This window comes from Melospiza melodia, chromosome 9, assembly GCF_035770615.1.
Source record: "Melospiza melodia melodia isolate bMelMel2 chromosome 9, bMelMel2.pri, whole genome shotgun sequence".
In the NCBI taxonomy this organism is placed as follows: domain Eukaryota; kingdom Metazoa; phylum Chordata; class Aves; order Passeriformes; family Passerellidae; genus Melospiza; species Melospiza melodia.
The window spans coordinates 21,300,270-21,319,807 of record NC_086202.1 but is presented as its reverse complement, the minus strand read 5'-3'; the positions used below and the strand labels follow the sequence as shown (position 1 = coordinate 21,319,807).

The 19,538-nt window shown below is 37.0% G+C and overlaps 1 protein-coding gene across 5 annotated transcripts in view; it reads right to left on the bottom strand.

Moving 5' to 3' along the window:
• Nucleotides 1-19,538, bottom strand: part of KAT6B (lysine acetyltransferase 6B) — a 101,418-nt gene that overhangs the window by 47,101 nt on the left and 34,779 nt on the right. For all 5 annotated transcript variants that reach the window (XM_063163828.1, XM_063163826.1, XM_063163829.1 and 2 more), the window contains exons 3-5: nucleotides 6,029-6,137; nucleotides 252-367; nucleotides 16-97 (exon numbers count right to left, since the gene is read on the bottom strand). In XM_063163828.1, the coding sequence (XP_063019898.1) occupies nucleotides 16-97; nucleotides 252-367; nucleotides 6,029-6,137 (307 nt within the window). The remainder of the gene's footprint in view (nucleotides 1-15; nucleotides 98-251; nucleotides 368-6,028; nucleotides 6,138-19,538) is intronic.

The following is a 19,538-nucleotide window of genomic DNA, read 5'->3' as shown; positions in this document are numbered from 1 at the left end:
GATTTTTTAGATCACCTTTTGGCATTCGGGATAGCGGCGGGTCACAGCACTCCATGTGGAACCCTCGATCACAGGAGTCGCAAAAAAGCATGTTATCCTGGAGGGGCAGAGATGAGGGGGTGGATAAAAGGAAAAAGTTAAAAAAAAGACTTAATACAGCATTGTTAGAAGCTGTTTGCATTTGGACATGTGCTAATTATAAAGCTACTATAAACAGAGATGTGCAGTAACACTGAACAAGTCTAACTTACTGCATTTTTGCCTTGGATCCTACATGCACTGCATGTCTTGCATTCAATACACTGCCACCTCAACGCCTTCACATTTGTTGTTAACTCAGGACAGAATTTCAAACATGATGGATGTCCTAAAAAACACCAAAATGTTATTGAGAGGTTGAGATTTAAGATTGGTTAGATTGATTCTGAAGTTCAGCAGGATGTAGCCAGCACCACCAGAACCCTGCAAGTACCATCTGCTTTCGGAATTTTGCAACACATTATTTAGCACATCTACTTCATACAAATATACAGAATAATGGTCATTAAACCAATTCATGAAGACGGGTAGAATTTACTATAACTGACACCAGTGAATGGTCTACATAAGCATCTAAAACTGAAATTTTTATTTTCACTAGGTTATTTCCATAGCATATTAAACTGTCATTGGTTCTGAAAACAGTATATTTATAAATTGACCACATTCCACTTTCATAGCAGTGCAAAATAAACAGAGGAAACCTTCAGATAAAATTACATTAGTTATTTTTCTAACTATACTAAGTATCTACCAGAGAAACTGAAAAGCCAAACTATATGCATTTCTTATTTCATTTACTTAGCTATACACAAAGAACAATTTCAGAGTAATAAAAAGAGAAAAAAATAATCTAGCAATTGGCATAAGAAAAACATATAGCAATACACGGTTTAAAATTGAGGGGGTGGGTGTGGAGTTTTGAACTACCACCTCCCACAAAACACAAAAATTCCTTGGCAGGACCACCCTCTTTTCACAGTAGTCTTGAAGGCCAGCAGGACTTTTCCAATTAACAGAGGATACCAGGCAACTGAACACATCCAGCACCTGAGGCAATACTGGCAGAGATTTTTTTCACGTCTTCAACAGCCTCGGAGCGTAGCCCTAATCCAGACAAGATAAAAGCACTGCTATATAGGAAGGGATAAGCATTCCCAGGGAAACACTTGATGAGAGTATTATGTTCAGAGATTATCTATCATGAACATAACCACAGAAGTTGTCAGAGAGAGAAGAATCCCTGATGCCATGCTGCACTTAGAGATGGCTGCAGCGACGTGGCACACATCAAAGGTGCTTTCCTCTCACTGTCAGAGTTGCAGTGAGTGCTTTCTTCTAGGTAATGCTAGAGCTACAGTGATTCAGACTTTCTCCATCTACTGTCTCTCAGTCCAGGACTGAGCTAAAACACCACAAATGAAAATACAATCTCATCTATGAGCATTTGCTATTTTTGTCTAATGGACTGAGGCACAAATGGCAAAGACTGATGGAATTCAGAAGCCACCGGAATAAGTGACAATTTCAGATTTTACTTCCTTTTATTCTATTTATCCAAGGCTTAAACCACTTTATAGTTAAACTTTGAAGGACAACTGTGCATTTTCTCAAAATAAAATGCAGAGATATAATTTATTAGGAAAGAGCAATCAATAATCAATTTAAAGAGTAGTTTCAGAAAAATATTGAAAAAGCATAATCATTTGATTCTTTGCATATACCAACATTTTTTAGGGTTAAAATTGAGTACGCACTTCCAAGAATGTGACAAATACACTACAACAGCAGAGATGAGTTCAATGAGATATTACTCCCTTCAATGAAACCCCCTAGAGAGGCTGATATTAGTAATCAATATCACATGAAGACTTATTTTATCAACTATGACTTAACAACCCTATTAACACATTAAAGCATAGTTTTGAATCAATCACCTCCATGTAAATGTATTTAACTCGAGTTATCTACTCTGCACAGAAGTGATTTATTTCAAGGAGCAAGTAAGTTGCAGTTCAAACTGTTGATTTTAATTTTGTTTTACGTAAGTAACTGATGTATAAACATATGGAACACCCATTTTCACTGGTTGGTAACCACTGCTTGAACAAATTAAGTATAACTGTATTAGTTTGTATCTCTTATCTACCAATGGAACATTTCTCATTCAAGCAATTACACATTTTAATACATTTCTTTAATCACTAGCTCTTATTATCAGACAAAAATTCAAGAAAAATAATCCACTGGTATTAAACATGCCAGCAATTCCTAATCCTTGAGCCACAAGTAACTAGAACTGGAAGGCTGCAAATGAGAACCATCACTATGGATTTGCCATATTTTTTTTCACTATCTTTTCTAGGTATGCACTAGCAGAGACAGCCCAGGAACTGTTAGATTTCAAAATACTGTATGATATGGTTTTCTAATAGCTGATAATACTTAAACTATTCATTTTAGATACAAATTGACATAGTGCAAATGTAACAGTAACATGTATAGGGTAATGCCTGCCAGACATTAAGTGGTAACCAGCGAGTTTCAATTTTAAAAGGAACTGTTTAACTACATTCATAGCAGTTACACAGATTTTGTAGTTTAACAGATTTCAATAGTCATTTGAAGTTATGGTGCCCTTCACTGATTTTACAGCTAGCTTTTTTTTTTTAATTGGAGAGCTGAAGGAAAGCATGTTTTGGGCTCCCAAACTTGCAGTATTTCACCTCTAACTAACCTAAACTCAAATTACAAACATACTCTTTTCTCCACATCCAGAAGCTGATAAAACTCCAAGAGGTTTCCAACCCTAGTTTCAAGTGTTTAAACTGGTAATTTCTCCTGGCTCAACCACGTGACTTTCTTTTAAAACTCAGCAGCAACAATATTTTAATGTATCAAACAAGTTTACCAGATTTCTGGAAATGTAGACCTTTGGAAGCTGGAAGATTTCACCAGGAATATATACAGGCCTACATTAAAATGAAACACTTCAGAATTTGCTCACCCATGTTTGAAATGGTTAATGTTTGTGATACACTGACGTGGCAGAAATAGGTGAGACCAGGAAGTCAAAAGTGAGGGTCTCAATCACTTTTGTGTCTTCCTCACAAAGCTGAGCCTTTTTTATTCGTTAAAGGATTTGATGAAAAAGCTAGTCTTTTAAAAGAACAAGCATTAGATCAGTGACTACAATTAAACACAGTGCGAAATAAGTTATGCTAATATCTCCGGTTATTTTTAACTTAAACAAAAATGCTGGGAACTACTGTGTAGATAATTCACAAAAACACCCCCTCAACTTGTGTCTGATCATCTTTAAGGTACATAGTGTTATCATTATTTAGGGAGACTTTAGCTATGAGCAGAGATGGTCAGTGCACCTGTCTTGGGGATGTACCAGTTTTTACTACCTGCAGCTTTCTTAGCAGTTCATTTTATCCAACTAACCTGATATCCTTATACAGACAGCAATAATTAAGACAGTTGCTATATTCCACTATTACTAAAGCATACCCTAAATCTCATTTAGAAAGTGATCTCTGCCCAGTTCTTTCCAAATATTTTCTGCCCCTATTCCCTCTGACCTGAGTCCAGTGTCTCTGTTGCTGTGCTGTCCAGCCTGCTCTATCCATCTTTGATAAGTAACCCTCTTGCCTCCTCAGGATAACATCCAATTTGAAAGGAAAATACCCATAGGTATTGTACTTTTTGCTAATTTTGCCCCCTTTAAAAAACATTTATTATAATTTTCCAGTCACTCAATTTTTCCCCTCGTCATTCTACAACTTCAAACTCTCATGAAAATGTGTCAGTAGCATTAATCTTCAATTGCTTCTGCACATCTTGTTTGGAAAAAACAGAAGCAGAGTTCAATTCCAGTTCTCAAGTGTATTGATTTTTCAAAATCAAGAGATAAGGAAAAATGAGGAAAAAAAACCCAAACAAACTACAAAACCCAACCAAAACCAAGAAGAACTATGTCTGCTTCTGTAATGTGATTTGTTTTCTCATCTGGTATCCCTCATCTTACTTTTTGAGAAAATCCTCTGTGCCAACTGACATAGCAGTGCACTTCATTTCTAATACCCAAATATTTTTCCTCCAAAATACCACAGAAATGTGCACCTGGTTATCCAGCTAGTTTCTGCTTTCAGAATGCAGAGGCACTACCTGAAAAGACAAAAGTGACTTGACACAAAAACAAAAAGGGAAAACAGGCATGCCAGTAGTGGGCACTGCAATTTAATCTCTGATCAACTGAACAATTTGCTTGCCGTGCACAACATGCAATTTCTTTTCTATTTGTTAGACAGCAAGACCAGCTTTGAGATACACTGCAATGTGCAAAATTACAAATCCAATTACAATAAAACTCCACTTGAGTGAAGTTTTGTTATTTATAAATTGCACTGAAATTGGTTTTTATTTTAGTTAGGCATCAGTAGCTAAAGTTTAACCATCCAGCAAACTGACTGGCAGTCTCACTATTTCATTCCTTCTATCTAATACATCTGAGGAACTAATTAAAGATAATTTAGTCTTAATGAGGCAGAGAGAATGTATCGGTGTTAATTCAAATAGAAGCTGATCCATGAAAGTCAAGACTTCCAGTTCTAAAGTGTCTTAAGACCCACCAGGGAATTATTACACAATAGAAGAGTGGCTGATATCTAAGCTCACCTGATAAATTTAAACTCTCTGCACCAAAGTCTAACCAAGTATTAATTTTGCAAATATCACAAAACAGATTTGAAAACAGAGGAGACCTGTAACCTATAAACCACTAAAGGAAGAAAATTTCAATGTATGAGGTTTACTGTTGCATACTGGGTTAAAAAAGTAATTTTCTTATTTCAGAGTATAATAACTGGGTAAAATACACTAAAAAATACACTGGCTAAAATACAAAGCAACTATCAGGGTGACAATTGAGAAGCAGACAACCAATAACATTTCTTGATTAACTGAAAATATGTTTTTATCCATACTATCTCTATTTTTACTCAAGTACTGATGTAGCTGGACCTGAGAACTGCCACAGCTACTGTCAGCACACTGACAAAATGAAGATACTCATGGACTCCAGATGTACAGAATCACAGCATGTCCAGAGCTGGAAGGGACCTGCAAGGATCATCAAGTCCAACTCCTGGCCCTTCACAGGGCATCCCCAAGAGTCACAACATGTGCCTTGAGAGTTTTGTCAGTCTTGGTGCCCTGGAGAGCCTGTTCTAGTGCACAACCACCTTCTGGGAGTTGTTTTTCCAAACCTTCCCCAACCCAAGTTCAGGCTGTTGCCTCAGGCCCCAGCACTGGTCACCACAGAGAAGAGAAGCACCTGCATTAGGAACAGCCACAGTCTGCAAGAGCTGCTGCAGCACACAGGAGTGAGGTACATGCAATCAGCAGGGACATTATCTTGTGCCTGACAAGCAACCAACCAGCTGCCCACCTCATGTGGTATGTTACTTAAAATATTATTCAAATTCTCTCTTGAGTAACACAATCATTTAATAAAAAAAAAATGAACTGAATACACAAGATGTGCAGCAGCAAAGACTGCTACATAGTCTTTATTACCATGATTATTCCTCAGCTTCTGAAATGCTGTAAATCTGTGCAAGCAAAATTCTTGACCATCATTTGAGTTTTCAAAGCCCACATAGATCCCAAACAACAACTGAATTCTGGTATTGTAAAAGTGTAGTTTCCTCCTCTTAATTTACTCAGCAGACCTATACTTTGACATAAAGATTAATTCATACCTCTCACTTGTAATTATCCTAAAGATGACAAAATTCTAGTTTAAATAAACCAAACAAAACCAAAACAAACCAAGAAAAACAACAAATTCTTCTGTCCCCCTGGTTTCAGTTCTTGATCTATGTTTGTTCTAAGAGAGGATATGGTTCACAAGTTTAAAATATTTTTAATATACATACTAAAACATAAACATTCCTAGTATTTGTAAATTCAGCCAACTTACCACTGCTGCCACAATCTGCACAAGACAAGAGCTCTTCTGGCTTTTTTTCACGATTTGATTCTTTTGTTCCCAAGCAAAAGCTACATATTGGGATGGGATCAGCTCGTGGCTAGATTTAAAAATAAACAGACAGTTAGCTAACAAAAAAATTCCAAACCAAAACCCACCAGCCTCCAAGGCTTTTACTTGGTATTTTACTGTAGAACATACTAATTGGCAAGGCAAATGTCCACTTTACTAACTTGGTTACAAAGTTTTCATCTTAACATACTTCATAAACTTCAAGTTGGCCCATAATAAGCCTGTATATCCACCCATGTAAATGCCTCCAATACAAGAGTAATGTTAACAAAAACAAGGAAAAATTAGAACATACGACACTATTCTTGCACACAATTGCAACTCCAGAACACAATTGCTTGTTCTTCAAATGCAACAGTGCTCAAAGATGTAAACTAGTCTTTATTATAGATAAACATAGTTCCTTTACACAAGACAAAAACTCAAATTCAAGACATACTTTATTACTTTGAAATTCAATACAGCTCATACCCTCCTCTGAAATTACCATTTTAGGGTAACAGCAGTGGATTTAACAGATCAAGGGTTATCCATGCCAGTCTGGTGAGTCCCATCAGCTTTGACAGACATTCATAAAAAAATGCAAATCTTTCAATGTCTAGAAGCAATACACAACTCTTCAGAGAATTACTTCAGAATGGATACAAATCTACTTCCCATCTTCCTTATCAATTACATAACAAACAATCAGAATATTTATTATATTGTTTCTGCATTACATTTTAGAGCTTTAAAGAAAACACTAACCTGCAACATCCAAAATATGAATGTATTAACAACTACATGGAAGTATTTGTAAACAGGTCTGTAACAAATAAAATTACATGCAACTATTTCTCCCAAATGGGATAGTAAAATAACAGAGTACCTTCTAGCAGAGAGTATCACAGTAACTCAGATTAAAATGGTTTCTTTAGTGAATTCACAGCTTCCAGATTCAGGTATGCAATGCTGTTAGTTTAACATATCAAAGCAATCATTTATTGCCTTTACCTTCATTTTCCATTTCCTCTTTATGCTACAATATTTGAAACCTGGCAGGCTATCTTCACTTGACCTATAAATCTGTATTCCATTACAGATCTGGGAAGTGGGGAATGCTTGTTTTTAAGGGTATTCTTGTGAAAGAATTAGTTCCATGGTGATATGCCCTTATATCTCAACACAATATAACACAGAAATATTGAAACTACTTTTATGTTATTAAGCTTCATGATCATTTTAAGTCAAGCAGCATGAAGAATGCTGACACCAGGAAAGTAAGTTTGTCCGAGCCATAGAAGAGGAGCCCACATAAACATACTTCGATATAAACACACCCCAAGGCACCGTACTTTTTCTGAAAACTTAGTCCTCAGCAGGTCTGCTCACTGTTCAACTCTTCACAATCCAATTACTGAAATACTGACAAACTTGTATACCCCAAAGAATACACATGAAAGATACACAGAGCTGAACTTTTCAAAAGTAAGGAGATGTGTGTTCCCTTCCATCATCTACAAGTGGACACTGCTGTACCCTCCTTACAACCAATAGGAACAAACATCATCTGCAGTCTTTTGTCTTACTGAGCTCTCCAGTATGGATTGTATGGTCAGCTGAAATATGAAATTGCTACTTGGATAAAAACAACTGTTTAAGATATACAACAGCTTTCAAAAACGGTCATGCTTCAAAAAACGAAGCATTATTGGTGTTGTCAGTTTTAGGAGGATGACATTGAATGAGATCTGTAGTTCTAGAGGTGAAAAGGTTGTACCAACTACTTGCAGGACTTTTCACTGGATAAAAACAATGTAGATATAAATAAAATAAGAAAGAATTAACTAGTTACTATTCTTGCCAGTCAGATATAATTCAACAGATCTTTCCCATAATTTTGTTTTCATCAGATATGTCACTGGAGCAAAATGATACTAACAAAAAACCCAAAATACATAAAATATGCTAATAATAAGCAGCAGAAAAAGGGTCCAGAGCTATTCAAACAAATTTCACAGCATTGTGTGGACATTTCTCAACTGCTACTTAAAGCTTAACACAGATAATTTTAAAAGACAGATTATTCTTTTAGCAGAATCCAGTAAAAATCTCCTCTTGGCAACCATTCCATTCTCTTTCCCTTCAATGTAACAGTGCTTTAGCCATTCCAAAAAGGCTTGTGCTGATAAATAATTTAGAAAGCTTCACATATCATTCAAATCCAGGTCCACAATCTCATCTATCTTTCCAAGATATTTTTTTTGCTCTAGGAAAAGACATGGCCATTAGCCAACATTCATTTACTTCCCTATTTCAAACATGACCCCACCCCATCCCCCCTTTTTTTTCTGAAGGTAAAATAAAGGACAAAGGTTGTTGGCAGTTCAGGGCTACAAAGACTGATGTTCCCATACCAAAACTAATCACAAAGAGCTTGCAAATCCTATCACCTCATATACAAGTTCCAAGAAGCTTACAGGCTCCAGTATATTCTTTGAAGCCATTTACATTCATAACTGTATTACAGGGTCTGTTCTCTCAACTACTGAAAGATACAAACACACACACACCCCTGTCAGCACACTAAACAAGACATCATTTCCATTTGCTTTAGCTTGCACAGTCAAAGCAAGCCTGAATTCATACTGCTAGTATTAGTTCTGGCTCACAACTGCCTCAATTAGCATCAACTATGGGTGTTTGGGGTTAATTTTTTGGGGGGTGGGGGGAGAGCTAGTGCAATTTTTGTTAACAACAGCAGAATGTCATCCAAACAGTAGTGCACCTCCTACCTTAATCAAAGGGAACTCTAAGAGAAATTAATCTATTTTTCTAATCACTAGTTTATCTTCTAAAATATAGCCATGACATATCTTTTGAAAAACAACGGTTATTCTTCAGGAAGGTTAATTCCATTTCATCTCTTACAGAATGAGTTCTACTCAAGTCAGTTATTCAACACTGCAGTATCTTGTACCAGATGAGCCAGTAATACTTTTGGTGTTAATATTTAATATTAATATTTGTGTTAGAAAAGCTTTAGGAGTAGGGTGTCTGCTCTGTCTCACAAGGGAGGTCTGAATAACTCTTATCCAGTAACACACTACTGCTTCAACAGAACTAATAACCTGAGAAGAACTTTTCATCCCTTTAATTCTGTGAATAAGGTAAATGACAACTTGCAAAACAATTTAATTCGCTAGGTTGCTAGAAAGTGAACATTCAAATTCAACAGACTGCCTTGTTCTAATAACTGTATTCCCAACTACAGTAAGAGCAAATTTACAGAAATTCATCCCTCACGCCAACATGCATTCAGAAATTGAAGTTGCACAAAGAGCAGTCAGGAAATTCTATTTTAAAAAAATTAAGATAGACACACCATGGAGGAATAACAGACCATCAACTCACTCAGCACCTGTAAACAGGTTAGTTTTTACTTTACTTTCCGAGTAGAAATTGAACCATACTTATTTAAGTATCACACATTCAACTGCCATAGTCAATCAATCCCTCAAAAATCATACATACAACAACTGCAGTCCTTCAATCCTCTAAACAGCGTTAAAACCATGTACTGTATGACAATATTGTATCACCAAAAAACACCACCAAAATCCAATTTTACAACATCTCTAATTTCAAAAATATTCCAAACAATAATTGATTGTGATTATTCTAATATTTGAAACCATTGTCATTAAAAATTCTTGAATGTGTGTACATTAAATTTTGTTTATAGCTTCCGTATTTCAGTCACTAAAGAACACAAGAATAAAAACCAAGTTTGTGGTACAGATAAAGACTAAAAAAAAAAAAATTTGTTTAGTGCCTTCAATAAGTGTTCTGTAATTGATGCAACTGAAAAAAACCACCCCAGAGCCCCCAGAAAACCCCAAAGCATTTTAACTATTTGACATAGTTTACACATGGTGAAACATTAAGGACCCACTATCCTTACTGCTCACAGTCTTTACATATTCTGCATTCTGACTGGTTCACAAAAAATAAAGAACCATAGAATGGTTTAATTTAGAAAGAGCATAAATCTAATTCCAACTGCCCTACGATGGGCAAGGACACCTTTCATATCACTAATTCAGAAATGACAATACAGTGTTAGCATTTACCTGAACCAGTGCAGTGTCCATTTTTAAGCAAAGACTTGGAAGCCATTTATGCAACCAGCAAATTATTTTGTTTATTTTAATGACTCACAGCTATCTATTCTAAAAACTAACAGGCTTTGTCCCTGCACAAAACCAATCCTTGGTAAAAATTCAGCTGGACTTCTATTACCTTATGTCAGAACCTGTCCCAAAACTAAGGCCCAAACCAATTTTTTTTCCTATGCAGTTTCTGCGCTTGTGAAATTTATGTTATGTTTATAGTGACCATGAAATTCTTAAAGCATTTAGTACATTCTAACATCTCCCCCCCACAAAGAGTCACATTAGGTCCGGAAAAGTTTTATTTTACTTTATTTTTGAGTATGCAAAGTTACCCAAACTATAAATCCCATTCAAAGCAAGCAGATTCCTATTTGCATTGCTATAGCACTCTGAGGTTTTAAACAGATTGTCTGAAAACTGTTAGGCATTAGCTGTGTACACACAATTACAGTCTTAAGTGCTATCTCATTAAGTGTTATGCACACATTAAAAGAAATTAAAAGTTTCACACACACTCCCAAGAAATTTTACTAGCAAACCAAAAACCTCAACTGTTCCCATTAGCAACTGCCTCTCCATGCCTTTTCAGAACCACCTCAACATCATCTGACTACCTGCTAGAAAACACATCCTTTTGCATGATACCCAAACATTAGATCTCTGTTATCCTATGAACAGAAACAGCGTGTAAGTAATTACAGGGCTACCAGCAGAGAGGGGCAAATTTTACTGACAAGTGAAGCTGCCATGACCTTCAATACAGATCCACTGTCCTGGTCCCAGCCTATCTGCAGCCTTAGGAAGGACAGAAGGAGCAAGCTGGCTTTCTCAGAACACCTACATTTTTATAAAGTACCTTGAGGGCTACCTGCAGTATTTTATATTCTTTTTCCTTTTTTTGTTTTTACCATGGTTTGAAAAAAAGAAGTCTCTGAACATGAAATACTGCCAGAAGTATCTCTAAATACTGTTTTTTGAAATATTAATATTGAAAAGCAAAAGCTTTATCAGCAACAGGTACTGATTTCTGACTCATCTACTGAAGCAGCTGCTCTTGGTCCCACACAAGACAAGGTTCTGTGAACACTTGGAGCTGCAATCCCTTTCCTGCATCCATTCAGTGTGCGTACGAAACAGTTTGTTTTCCACTTTGAAAAAGAAAATCATCATGTTTCAGGAACTATAAGTTAAACTAAATTCCGAAATTTTAAAACAACTTGCTAACTATCCAGTAGTTCCCATATTAGTCCTAAAAGCCTGCAAAGCATGGCAAACACACTACCTCAAATCATGGTAAACACATCCTGACAGGCAGAAGTGTGGAAAAATTACACCTGCTACAAACCTTAACATAGCACTTATGCATTCAAAGAGCACAAAGCAAAGGCCAGTACAAGGGCAGTTCCAAAAAGAGAGGACTGACCAGGCTGTGAACTTTCTTTATTACACTTTTAAATCAACTAACTGCATAAATGGTGTGTATTGAGGAAAAGCTACATATGGAAACTTCTCCTCTTCTCCCCAAAGATTATCATCACTGCTAGAATGCAAGTTTGTGTGCCTTGTATTTCTATAAAATTTACTTCCTTACTACACAGTGGCTTTGTGGCTTTCTCTGCTCACACCTCCCTCCTGTACTTTGAAAGATATCTCTCTATGAGCATCGTGATATATAAGGTAACCATGAGAGATACCTAGAACTATGCAAAAAGAATAAATTTAAAACCCTTCCTGTCCTACTGGACTCACACACCTCAAAGCCATCTAACTGTAAGAGTAATACTAGATTAGCTTACACTTATTTGGCTGCACATAAGCCAACCTGCATTCATGTTTCATTTGTAGTTTACATCCACTGAAAATATCAAAATTTCACTTTCTGTTGAAAAACCACCCCCAAAGCAAGCACAGAAAATATCTAGAGTAAGGTGCAAAGCAGCAGCTCAAAAATACAGCTAATGTCCTGGTCCTCTGGAGGCTCAGCTTTCATTTTCAACAGAATTAATATAAAGCCTCTACACCTACAGAAGGGAGGCTTTCCAACTATAGTCCAGATTCATCAGACACACAGAATTACTGAAGTCAATCTAAAAACAACCCCTGGATATGTGTAGGCCCTGCTACTGTTTCTGTTAATAATCTCTGATACTTGATTATTTAAACTGCATCCCTTCTGTGGTCTTGCATTAATTTCTATATGCCACGGTTTAACCCCAGCTGGCAACTGAGATCCACACAGCTGCTCACTCATTACCCCCACATGGGGATAGGGAGAGAAACAGAAGAGTAAAAGTGTAAAAGTAAAAAGAGTAAAAGTATCTCAACTCATAGGTTGAGATAAAGACAGTTTAATAGCCAAAGCAAAAGCCACATACACAAGCAAAGCACACCAAGGAATTGATGCCAGTGCCCATGGGCAGGCAGGTGTTCAGCCACTGCCAGGAGAGCAGGGCCCCTTCACATGTAACTGCTCCTTGGCAAGACAAACACCATCACCCTGTGTTGGTGCACCCCACTGCCTTCTTACTCCCACTTTATACACTGAGTGTAACATTTTAGGGTATGGAACATCTCTTTGGTCAGCTGGGATCAGCTGCCCTGCCTAGATAGCCTCCAGGGTTCTTGAGGGTACCTATGTCTTAGGTGTCAAGAAAATGGAACCGAGTTATCTTTATGTAAAGTCTAACTCAGAGGTAAAGTGCATTATATGTATCTAGCTTTCAACAATCCTGCTCATCACATGATAACTTTCACAATGTCTTCTTTATCTCAGTTTCTTTATATGCTTAGGAGACTTCCAAACATGGTATCCTCTGGTTTTGGTCACATGTATATACAGTTGTTCAAATGGAGTTGCATTTTCCATCTCCAAATTTTATAATTTACTGCACTGCAACTAGAATGTAGCAGGTGATGCACATAACCACAAGGTAAGCTGTGGTGCAATTCACAGACCATGACCCCATGGCCATGTCAACTTTTATATTCTTTGGGGAAACATTGTTTTTACACAGATTAAATCAACTCCAGTATGAAAAGCACATGCTTCATTGCTATGATATTATGTTTACTCAGATGTTTGTATATATGCATATTTTTATCCATAACTTATTACCAAAGTCATCTTACATAAATGCGTATAATGTTTGCAGCGTGGCACAGGATAATTATTAGTTGTCTTGATGCTAATTGCTCAGGGAAAATGTTTAATTGCATATTAAATTGATCATATGCATATTTTATCTAGTTTACTCTTTGGGGCAAATTTACTGTCAGCACAATCTAGATTTGAATAGCAGTATACTAAATACAGAAGCAGGGTTTTTTGAAACTGGGCTAGTGTTTGAAATGCAATTCTAAATAAAACAAGCAGAGCCCTGTTCTACTCCAAGATGAAGTAGGTGAATTTCTGCACAAAGTCAAGACATATCCTGCCTAGTTGCCTCATATAAGAAAAAAATATTAGGACCAAAGCAAAATTATTCCAGCCACAAACTCCAGAACCTGATATGGGCTTACAAGAGAACTATTTTTTACATTTCTTCCACTGATATGACTAGGAAGTAGAAGCTTTAAATAGAGAGCACATGCGTTTTGGTTTTGTTGTATACATTTTGGGGTTTTTAAACAAAAAAGCATTTTGTTTTAACTCATGCTTATAACTTGACATCCTTTCTGCTCAACTATTTCAAGAACAAATGCAGTATAAATTACATCACTCTAAATAACACAGCCACTTCTCTTACCAAGGCCCAAGCAGGGAAAACATGACACAGCTAAGTTCATATTCTTACAGGGAACAAGCAGCAGCAGCTTGGCCACTGACCATTTGGTTTTTAGTCACTGGTTTCTATCAAGTAAAAAACACAGGCACTAAGATACTTCTCTACCAGGTGAGCTGCAGAGTAATACAAGTCATGAAAACCTACTTCTTTATCTATTTATTCTTTTAAAAATGAAGTACTTCCTGGTCTCCTTTCCAAAGCAAGAGGATGTGGACAAACAGCTGATTAAATGCTAACAGCTTCATTTTTTTTTCTCCTGACAGGAACTGAACTTTATTCTTGAGAGAAGCAAAGCAGTTTATTCAACAGCCAAGACACTGAAATCACTTGCAGGAATTTACCTTTACAAGCCATTGCCCAAGACACAAAGCCACTGAAAATCTGCCAGCTCTGTAAAGTACATACACAGTGCATTTTACACAAGACTGGGGAGAGCAGCAGTTTTTTGCTTGATCATGTGCTGAAATCCATGGCAGAGGATAATAAAGGTGAACAGGCAGGGTAGCCCTGTACCCCAAGGAGTTACCTAAGAGGCTGGCACTTCCAATAAATGACACAGATTGCTTTGTCAGTCTCTGCTTCTGTCTATGTATAGATCATGTTCAATAATGACAGACTATCAAGAAATCACAACCCCCAAAACAAAAAGCGAAATTTTAATTTCTTAATTAAAAACTCAGATCACTGTAGGTCACTTTATAAATAGAGTAAAATAATCTCCCTTAGAATATAGTAAAGCACTAACTAGCCATGTGATGTAAACCAGAGCTTGAACAGCTCAGAACAAAGCCAGTAAACATTTCACAGAAGACCAGTTTTTCTTAGAAAGGCTTTTAAGTAGGTCTATTATATAAAATTAAATGAAAGTCTCTTGAAGGAAAGAGGCTTAAAATTTGCCTTAAGTATTATATTTAAGCTGGGGGACTAGAGGGGAGGAGGGGAAATGAAAAAAAATTATTGCAGCAACTTGTATTGTGTGGCTTTTAGAAACAAGTCCAGTGAGGGTCTCAAGCACTGGTTCCAATTTATCTTCTACACTATTCCAAGTATTAAAGTCTATGAAGCCCATAATGCCATTCTCTGTCCTACCAATAATATTAAATTGCCATGTTACTCAAGGAAAACATGCAAATTCTAGCATCAGCATTTGTGCAAAAGGACACAAAAAAGGACAGGAGCAAGGTCATAAAGTTCATTAAGTCAGCAGCTTGTTGACTGTAATTTCATGAGGGATTTTTTAAACAGTGCTTCAAAGGTAGCTACACTCTGCTTCAAAACCAGCAATGGCCTACAGAAGGTGATAAGCAACTTCAACAAAAAGGCAAAACCAAAGGAAAGAATGAATTAGAAATTATGACTTAGCAAATCCATCTAAGAGCACTCTTGGACCATACCCAAGTTTGAAATTGAAGTCTTCTAGAATCAACCTCTTTTCATCTCTGACAGGAAGCAGTTCCTGTTTGCTTCCATCTAGTAAAAGAACTATCCAATGAAATAACCTGGACCTAGAGCATCATCCACAGTTAAGTGCCCTGGCCATTAAAGTAAAACTCTCACTAGTAATACTCAAACTCCTTTTACTGCAAATTTTCTTGCGCAGTGGAACTGCAAAAACACTTTTCATCTAGTTCCAAATGAGGGCAGAGTATGGCTGGGACAAGACATACTGATATACTCATTAAAATACATTGCAGGAATCCACTTCATGACAAAATCTTCTGTGCAAAGATGCTTCCCTTGCCTCTTCCTTCACACAGGAATGTGAAAATACAGTATCTCAATGGAACTGGACAAGCAGCACGACAAGAGCCACCCTGTATAACTCACTGAAAAGTCTTTAGGACTGGATCAGCCTGTAAAACCAAGAGACAAGTAAACAACTCAGTTTTATATTTCACTTTTTCAGTTTGTGCACGCATTATTCAGCTGCTTTAGCACCAACAGCTAAGTACAACAAAAATGTGATCATTGCAATGAAGCCTGCAATTCCTATCCCTACACAGTACATATTTCAGGCTCCCATGAGCAAAGCACCTCCCTTCACCACTCTGAAGCACCAAGTGGATAGTGGATCCTGAAACACAACCAGCAGATTGACTATATCACTGTTTCTTAATAGTCTATATAAAATTATTATTTACAGCTCTTGTCTGTTCATGCCTTAACTTTCCAGTATTTACAACGAAGCATGACAGTAAGAAACCATAAGAAAGAATGTTGTCAACTTAGCGAAAACAAAAATTATATGTGGTATTTTTTAACTGCAAAGCTGGTTTAAATGAGTAATTACATTTAGGATGGGCACAGTATCTCCTTCCAATTTCCAAAACGCAAGGATTGGTGAAATTGCACTTGAGTGATGCAAATCAGAAGTTTCAAAGAGGACAGAAAAAAGTTTTGAAAACTACTTGTCTAAAGTATGATCACTTCAGTAAGAGGTTAGTAACACCTCTCTGTAGCCCAAACCACAGGAGATGAGATGCCTTTTCTCTCTATTTTGATGCTTACAATAAAACCTAGATGTGTCCATTACTAGCAAGAATTCTTAACAAATAAATCAACATCTGAAAGGTTCAATATCTATACCTTTAAATTTTCAGATTATAACCTAACTCCACTAGGATACCTTTTTTTTTGCAGAGGGGAAGCAAAGAGAAAACCCTGCAGCATAAACAATTGAGAAAGTTCCCTCCAGACTTCAAATTCTGCTTGAGATCTTGACTCCACTGCCATGAGAGCTGCGCCATTCATGCCCATACAGTTCAGAACTAACGTATCATTACCCCATTTTTTAACTTCCAGCAAATTTTCTTTGAGTATGCCATTTAAAGGGTGCTCAGTTTTAAGCAAACAACTATAAATTTTACAATTTGGGAAAAAAGGAATACCTGCAGCCCTAACTCGTTTCCTTAAAAAAAAATAAAATAAATATGAGGTTCACATTAAGTGACCAATAAAAAAGACATATATTTCATGTTCCAAATGTAAACAGGTAATGTATAGAACAGTTAATACAAAGCACTCTGAAGTTCCTTGATCTGACCAGAGTGCCTTCTACCCCTGCCAATAAAAAATATGATCTAGTTATTCCACACACACTAAAATAGTTTTGTGATAGGCTAATTAATCACGAACATAACTTTTCAGACATTACATAATTTCACAGACTTGCTTGTAGCTCCTGCCAACAAAAACAACAGTTTGAATGAGAAATAAATCTACACTTGAATAAATCTACACTTGACAGTGACAAAACATGACGACAGTAGGAAAAAGAGGGGGGGAAAGGAAGGGGAAAGTATTAATATCGCATAGCCCCCCTGTATAACTTTATTACTCAACACATAGCAAAGCTTGAAAGCCAAAATACATGAATCAATCAACTGAAACTAACTTCTCACTCTAATCTTTCTTACTTCTTTAAAATTACAGACTACTTCTGGAAATTTTGTTTGATACAACTTGAGAAACAAACCAATCACACAACTTATTCTGGAATCAGGAACCTCATTGTAATAGCCATTGGTTAATTTCTTGTTTGGGACACATCTAGAAGCACTCAGACCACTTTTATATTTCAAAACAGTCCCAGATCTATATTTTCAACCTGCCAATAAATTAATACTTGATTAACTCAAATTACATATTAAAGAAAGTCAGATACAAAAAAAGGTAAAAATGAATTTTTCTTGACAATGTACTTTTAATCCCCCTTGTAGGCCCCTCTCATAACAAATTCAATCCCCAAATGGCCAAGGCACTCTGATACAGTAAGACTATACAGGCAGACATGTGTTGATTGAGGAAGTCAGGAATTTCTACTGTTATGAAAAAGGCTTTCAAAAGGTCCCTCCAAATCCTGTATCAGTGACAGCCCACACAATCTGCAGATTTATATTCCTTTTAATTGTATCATTGCAATTCAATGATTGAGTATTCATATGAGAACAATTACAAGTTTGACAGTTATTCACTGAAGTAAAATTCATTGGTCAAAGAGTGCTGGAAAAGACTGATGAGAACTAATAACTTGGTTACATATCATGCCCCTTGCCACACTAAAAACAAGGTGAAAAACACCTCTGTATCATAAACCACTGGAAGAGAAAACAGCAGCTATAAGCAAAAGCTGCTGTTACTATAGTGATTCTGTGAGTATCTCCTAACATCATCTCTTTTCCAGAAGCTCAGGACAAAGAAGCAGCACTGTAACATCCCCAAAACATCAACTTTACTTATAAGATCTTTCACGCACTGACAATATTCTCCTTCACAGTAACTACCTACAGGTACACAAGGAAGTAAAGTATTTTTTACTTTTTTTTTGCATTTTACCTTTTCCAGGAGGAAGGACATGACGAGTATTTTTCTACAATTTAAGACTTCTGTTTCCTGGGAGAAAGGATGTCCCTGCACATAATCAGAGCTAATTGTGCAGTACTGTCACTACTCCAGCACTGCTTTCTAGGAAAAATCAACACTTTCACCAAGACATCTGCCCTACTCATGTGAATTTGCAGAATCACAGAATGGTTTGGGTTGGTAGGGACCTTAAAGATCATCTAGTTCCAACCCCCTGCCACCGGGGTGTGTGTGTGTTTCACTAGACCACCTTGCTCAAAGCCACATTGCACGTGATCCTGAAAACTCACAGGGATGGGACATCTCCAGCTTCACTGGGCAACCCGTTCCAGTTCTTCACCACCCTCACAGTAAAGAATTTCTTCCTAGTATCTAATCTAAAACTTACTCTAACCATTTCAGTTGAACCTGCTCTTAAACCCTTTCAATTCAAAGTAATTTTCCCTTGTCCTATCACCACACATCCTTGCAAAAAGCCCTTTCTGTAGGCCCTCTCAGGTACTGGAAGGTGCTACACATTCTCCCTACAGCCTTCTCTTCTGCAGGTGCAACAAGCACAACTCTCTCCTCCTGTCTTCAAAGGAGAGATGCTCCACCTGCTGCTGCTGAGCATCTTCATGGTCTGCTGACCAGCATCCTCTAGAGGATCTGCACTGCTTGGAGGGGAAAGGTGGAATAAAAGTGTAATGGAATACTGAAGTCATCAGCTGAGGGAAAAGGTATTCTCCATACAAACCTATACACACTCCTGGAAACCTAAAGATGAATGACTTTTCCCCAGAACACCTCTGCTGAATCTTCTCTGGACACACCATAAAAGGAGATAAATTCAGTGTAAAAACACAAATTCATGTCAAGTCAGACAACAGGGAAACACAGCAAATCAATATCAGAGTCCTGAACACTGACAAGGATGGAGGTTCAATAATCTCTGGGCAGCCTCTTGATTTTCTCAAGCATAAATCCTTGTATCAATCATCACAAGCACATTCTCTAAAAGCCTAAAATCTCTGAAGCCAAACAGAAGTAAAAGTCACAACCTACCAGCAGACAAATCACAATGGTACCACCTGACAGAGTTGCATAAGATGTCAGAGCCATGTTGCAACTTTTGTTTATACAGGGGCA